General features: G+C 37.9%; 1 protein-coding gene across 1 annotated transcript; it reads right to left on the reverse strand.

Annotated features, from left to right (window-relative positions):
• Nucleotides 1–732: 732 nt before the first annotated feature.
• LOC131229880 (protein AE7-like 1) lies at nt 733–6,955 on the reverse strand. The gene is made up of 5 exons (XM_058225928.1): nt 6,821–6,955; nt 6,527–6,630; nt 5,159–5,258; nt 1,086–1,131; nt 733–990 (listed from the first exon to the last, which is right to left on the reverse strand). Exons 1-5 carry the CDS (start codon nt 6,944–6,946, stop codon nt 890–892), a joined length of 477 nt encoding a protein of 158 aa, XP_058081911.1. The 5' UTR covers nt 6,947–6,955; the 3' UTR covers nt 733–889.

The raw sequence follows: 6,955 nt of genomic DNA on the forward strand, positions 1-6,955 counted from the left end.
AGTCTCGAGGCAATTCGTGTCTCTACAAAGATGTCTCTACTGTTTGACGTCATCTCCCTCTAATTAGAATAAGATGGAAGCACAATTTTATAATTTTTTGTCACTTAATATTAGGTCAAAAAGGACTGGCCGTAAACAGTAGCTACTTTGTCAATTCCTCGAGGAAAAAGGGTATTGATGGAATTTGCACTTCTTTTTTTTACCTTAACGAGTGGACGAGTGCTTTTAAAAAAAGAACTGCCTTAACTTTAAAAAAATAAAAATAAAAAAAATAAAAAAAAATAAAAAAAAATAAAAAAAAAAAAGGAAAGAAACATTGATACTGTGTGAAGGATGATACACAGGCACTTAGTAATTACTTAAAGATTGTAAAGGTTGCACATGACGTATACAAGTTTAGATATATTATGAACGAAAAAGTATATTTATTTGATTGAAGATCAGGTTGGTGGTGGACACATTAATGGACAATTAAAATGAAAAGTATCTAGTGGATATATTTTAAGAAATAATTGTCATGAACCAAAGAATAGGATTGTTCAACATGTGGTCCAACTGGGGTTTTAACTGGCCTGATTTCTGGGACATGTAGAGGTGGGTGTAGGCTTTAGCTTATTAAAGCTCTTGTAAATAGAAATAAACATTTTTTTTTTTTCATATTGCGATAGCTCCAGCTTTACCCACAATTACCTTAAAAGCCACGTTATAAAGCAATAGGGAAAAGCTCCAACATCACCAGAACTCCATTTCATAGATGCAGACACAAAACAAGGTCCGTTCAACATGCACACAACAGGATACATATACATTCAGATCAAGTCTTCTTATCAAATAACCAAGCATTTATCATACATGTAATTCTTCAGAAACCAGCTCGAACCAACTCGGCTTAAAGTTCATTAGAGTAGAGGCACTCATCCACTAGTTGACGAAGATTGGGATTCTCCAAGGCGGCAGCAACCCGTTCCTTATCATTCAACTGCTTGTTAACTGCAAAACCCACCGCCATAATCACTTCTCACATCATTTGGATAAAGCATCAAAACTTCCAAACATATTCATATTGAGATTGTTTAATGCCTTGCCTGATTCTTCATTTGCATGAGATCCCGGAGAAACATAGATGTCAACCTAAACAAACACAGAAACAACAGTTACCAAAACATACTTAATTCTCGCTTTGCTGTCCAAAAAGGACCAAAGCCTAATTACCATAACTTATTTTCTTTTCACAAATATTTACCAAACCCCATTTATGTCACTTGGATCCCTTTTAGAACCCCTTTACCCTTGGTTGCTAATATTAGCTACTGTGTTTAATAGCTAACTGTTGTTGCATCAAAAAGTTAGCTGCAATGAACAAAAATAGTTGAAATGGATGTTTACAGCCAAACTTTTACTATCTGCTAAATAGGTTTTGGAAAGAAGTCAAAAAAGAAAATATTTTGGAAAACCTCTATCAAACATGGTTTGATGAATCATTTGATACTAGCACACGTTGCTGGATACATACCAGTATCGTCCATAGGCGACACAGGTGTACTGCTCTGATATGGGCCATACCAGGCAATACGTGGTGGTGTTGGCCCTGTATCGCGGTCAATGACACGATATTGAAAAATTGATTTAAAGACCACTCTCTCAAGAGCAATTAAGTTTGGGTAAATACCCAACTCTCATGTAGATTTTGGTCATTAAAGTATTGGTAATTCTTTAAAAAAAGTATTGGTTAGGCATCAATAATCACGAGTGAGGAAGAAATACACACGACAATAAATTAGAACCAATATATAAAGGAAATTTGTTCATTTGATTACTGAGCTCAGTGCAGCTGAATCAATTTAAACCTAGCCCATTTTAAAAACAAAACAGACTCAGTGATCAGTGAATTCTCCATAGTTGAAGTAAGCCAAGAAGAGACAAAGCAACGCTAAATGCTGAAAAGCTACTAACAGTAAGGACATTGATTGTTTGATGCCCTCTTAATTTAAAATGCCACCTGATGATTGGAAACGCTTGATAGTTGGTTGTGGTTGTTGTTGTTGTTTTTTTTTTTTTTTTTTAAGGGGGGGGGGGGTTGTAGACTGGTTTCTGTCGGGTGGGGCCCAAGTGCACTCCGTCATGATACACACCAAAATCAGCTCATCCAACTTAGTTGGGCTGAACCACTTAAATTTCTAGGTTTTGGGTCATTGTTGCCCTTCTTTTTCTTTTCTTTTTTTAAATGTTGTGGCCCGCTTGATGGTTGGTCGGCCTAATCTTTTGGATGTCCATATTCATGGAGGGGTGCACAATTGGATGAGTCAAATGTCATACATGCACCATGTGTGGCCCATTTTGGATTGTTACCACCATAACATATGGTGTTAGATCGATAAAAGAAAGGCGTGTGGGTATTAGGAAGTTGGAAGCAATGAATTTAGCACTTGTAGGTAAATGGCATTGGAGGTTTGTTTCGGAGGATTGGTGGCAAGTATGGTTTAAATGAAAGGGACTGGTGGACCAAGCAGTCCTCCTTATATAAGGCAATGTGGGTGTGGAAGGTGATCTCGAGCGTGGGGGAAAGATTCAAGGAGGGGGTGGGGTTCCCTGTAGGGGAGGGGATAAGTTTAGATTCTGAAAGGATGTCAAGTTGGACAAGAGGAGGCTATGTGCAGAATTCCTGAGGTTGGTGAACTTGTTCCCGGATGTGGACGTCCCTATCGATTAGGAGGCTATCGGGCATTTCAGTGCGGCTCAAAGACAGATTTGGGAAATTTCCTGTTTGTTCCTTCTACGGGTTGCTCACTGGGCCTTCATTGTGTAGGGAGGGCTCGCTCCTTCTGACTGGTGCAGTTTTTGCTCTGTGTTGCACGTGGCTAAACTATCTAAGTCTACTTTCCCTCATCTTATTGCCTATTGGTGCTACTCCTAAGTTCCCTTCAATTCATTTCTAATTCTATCCTCGTTTTGCTACTCACCCTTCTTAACATCCTTTCACCTACACTCATCCTATGCACATGTTGTTCCTTGACTGCCCAACATCCTGTCCCATAAAATATGGCTGGTCCAATAGCTATCCTAGAAAATATCCCCTTTAGTTTGAATGGTATGTGGTAATCATATAAAACTTTAGAAGCGCATCACCACTTCATCCACACAACTACAATTCTATGAGCAACGTACCTCTCAATCTCTCTGCTCTCTTAAATTATCGACCCAAGATAATGAAAATGATCATTTAATTCCTTGTTTCCACTTATATTCTCTGTATGCTCTGTTTTAATCTGACTAAATTTAAAACCTTTAGATTCTAAAGGATCCCTCCATAGTTCTAGCTTTGTGTTTACCCCCTCCCTCATCTCATAAATCAAAACTATGTCATTTTCAAACAACATACACCGCAGGACCTCTTCTTATAAATGCCCTGTTAGCTCATCTATAACCAATGTGAAAAGATAAAAACTTAATGCCAAAACTTGGTGCAAGCTTACAATTGGAAATTCATTTGTCCCTCCATTCGTGGTCCTTGTATTTGTTAATGCTCCGGTGCTCCCTCATACATTTTGTTAATCATGTCAACATATCCTCTTTGGACTCCATTCTTTACCAACACATCAGATTCTCATTTACAGAACATTTTGAATGAGAAAATATATATTCCAACAATTAAGATAACCAGTAATAATAGTAAATGGAAATCGATCCCTACTCTTGGAAAGCAGAGTTCCCAACAATGATGTCAAGCATTATGGACCCATGAACAAAAACCTTGTCCCATCTAAAGCAAATCTCTAGCATGAATGAGTACACTCCAACTAAAAAGGTCCATGTCCAAGCCAGGAAGACACATCTATAATTTTGCAGACCGGCTAAAGTCACATATGGAACCTCCTAGAGTCACACATGCAAGAATTTGTGCTCCTCATAAGAATCACATCTTCTTCTTCTTCTTTTCTTTCTTTCTTTTCTTTTCTTTATTTATTATTATTTTTTTCTTTCATATCATGGGCATTGGAAACCATCCCGATTTGCATCCTGACTCTTCAATGACTCCAAGTGAGTAAAGGTTGACACCTTGTAAAAAAAGAAAAAAAAAACAATGGATGATGAGGCCCTTCCAAGATTGTCAGATGCTCTTTAAGCATGTGGTGTTACCCCGTCCATAACACTGAGAATTTTCTTCTATTCCCCCTAGGGTAATAGGAGTGGAAGGTATACCACTGAAATAAAGGGAATGCAAGTCTGCTTACTAAATAATGACACTAACCCTCTCTCCATAAATATGAGGGAGTAGGGAAACCCTGACCTCCTATGAACAAGGATGGATTTCTATGCCACAGTTGAAACATTAAGTAATGATGCAAGGACAAAGCCACATCAACAGTACTGAACAAGTAGTTGTCACACACGAACAATGCTACCAAGGGTGTGTGCTGCTCAATGGAACAACACAAAACCAGAACCAAGACCAAACCTATCAACCCAACATGCCTCAACTTAGGAGTATTGAGTCATCAAGACGAAGTCTGGCTATTGTTCCTATGACAACCCAAGCATCAACACTACAGCTCTGTGAAGTGCTGCATACACTGGACACCCTCAGATTTTCAATGGGTTAACTTGGACCTGCATTATTTAGTATTTATTTATTTATGGGGACTGGACTGCCAGTGCCAACAAGGGACCAAGGCAACAATTAGATGTCGTAAAAGAAGCTTCCCCATTTCCTATGTTGGATTGCCATTGGGGTTCAACAATAACTTGATCTCGATGTGGGGTGCAGTGCTCAAAAGATTTGAGAAAGTGGATGTGCATGTATCATCTATGAAATTAATGAGTGACATAACAGTGTTAAATTAAGCATCTGACGTGTGGGATCTCTCATTCGTCTGTGATGAAATCCACCACCTTCTCTTGAAGTTAAACATTTCAATTGCTCACTGATGTAGGAAGGCAAATTCCTCGACCAATTTCTCAGCCAATGGACGGGTCCACTGTCTTTCCCTGTGCATCAGTAACTCATTATCTCTCCCTTGATGTAATAATTTTCCCTTATTAATCTCTGTTGTTCCTCAAAAAGAAAGTGACAGTATAAACAGGCTTCTTCCAAGTTCAATCTTGCAGCAGATGATGAAATCTTGGCCCTGTCAAGATAGGATTAGGTGCACTAACTGACCTTGAAATGCGGAGGGAAACAGCGCATCAGCTTAACTCGCAGACACAGTCCAATAACTGTTGCCATGCTACAATGCTGGATGGTTGGAGTGAAGGTAATCCTAACAGTTCAAGTAGGGATTAGTACAGCAGTTTTGAAAAATACAATAATCATTGCTGGAAACTGTCAATAAATCCATATAAAGTAAATATAAAACATGGAGTAAAAACAATTCAATGACAAATAGAACTGCAAGGCAGATCATATCCAATTTTTTGGTGGCACATATTAGAAAACAATGTTACTGTCAGCAGTGTGACAAATATCGTTCAGATTTTGAAATATCGCAAGAAATACACTAAACAATATTATCACTCAGAAGATTTCAAAACATTGTGTTTTTTATCACGATAATATCACGATGTTAACTAAAAAAAAAAGAAGTAAAAACATAAATGAATTTGTTATATAGACGAATATTTACAATTTAAATTTATTTAGTAACTTACAATAAATAATTGTAATTTTTCGCGAGATTTTCCTGATAATATACCGAGATGACAAGAAGGGAATGAAGTAGCGAAACTGGTAGCCCTTGCGCAACTCCTAATGAAATTTAATGAATCAAGGTAACTCAATCCAGAAAACATTATCTTTTCCTTCTGCAGATAAACTCTTTAGTTGGAAAAGAAAAAAGACGCATGTCAAAAGGACAGAATCCCCAAATACAAAAAGCCAACAGCTGGCTACCTTCCTTTTTTTGCAAGGTTAGGAGTAACTGAAATGTTTAAGCCTTGCAGCAAAGTTTCTGATTTCATAAAAAATAAAAACTTAGTTTCCAAGACAACATCGCCTCGATTGATGCCCATCATAGCAGAGTCATACAAGGGTATAGCTCTGCTCCTATGGAGTCAGTGAACAAGTTGTCAATTAAAGTAATTAGGAGTTTCTTTTTACAATAAGCGGTCGTTTGGAAATCATTTACACTCTTGCGTTTGGATGACCTTTTTAGCATGTGAATAATTTACAGGCTGCAAATGATTTACAGCATTTACCCCCATCTCATTTACAGGCAAAGTGGTGGGATTTGATTTACAGGCTTAACAGCTATATTTTCAAAGATCGGATCTCCATTTACAGAACTTGAACAATTTACAGGCTATCGAAACACAGACAATCATTTACAACTTACAGCCAAACAGGACAGCTTGTAAATGGTTTACACCTGTAAATCATTTACAGGCATCCAAACGACCCCAAAGTGGCTAATGCGAAGAAACCCAAAGCTTCATTTGATAGTTAAAACTGGAGCAATAGAAAGTGGTTACCAAGTGTGGAGAAGAGCTAAATCAAGGTCAAACGATCAAACATTTTTCATGAGATGCTTACAATATTCGGCGGAGCTTCTCATCAACGGTGATTGATTCCTCAGATAGAACACTGAGCTGTTCCAGTGAATAAGGATGCTCGGGATCTCTGATATCTCTTACGAAATCTGTTGCCTTGAGTCAAGAAAGCAATTTTTCTTTGGGAATAAAAGAAAAGAAGAACAGAAGAAAATGAAAAAAAAAAAAAAAAGGAAACCTTTTATTACAATTGGATTGTTTTGGTTAAGAAAGTAAAAATAAAAAATGGATTCGGTTGTAATAGAAATATAATAAAGGAAGATGAAGAGAGGGGGATATCATAGATGTCGAGAGGATCAACGGCATCTTCATCAGAAACAGAGTGAGGTGGGTCTTCGGTTCTAGCAATCCTCTCCTTCTTCGCCTGAACACACGGGTTCGCATTTACCAGCCCAAGCGTCATCTCTCTCTC

This window comes from Magnolia sinica, chromosome 16 (assembly GCF_029962835.1).
Source record: "Magnolia sinica isolate HGM2019 chromosome 16, MsV1, whole genome shotgun sequence".
Classification (NCBI taxonomy): Eukaryota; Viridiplantae; Streptophyta; class Magnoliopsida; order Magnoliales; family Magnoliaceae; genus Magnolia; species Magnolia sinica.

Bases quoted from the DNA above. Each gene is read 5' to 3' on its own strand.
- LOC131229880 (XM_058225928.1), bottom strand. From the start codon at position 6,946: ATGACGCTTGGGCTGGTAAATGCGAACCCGTGTGTTCAGGCGAAGAAG. The intron at 5,259-6,526 runs GTAAGCATCTCA...TTGAACTGTTAG, and splicing joins GAGAAGCTCCGCCGAATATT to GATTACCTTCACTCCAACCA. The intron at 1,132-5,158 runs GTCAGTTAGTGC...GTGTTTGTTTAG, and splicing joins GTTTCCCTCCGCATTTCAAG to GTTGACATCTATGTTTCTCC.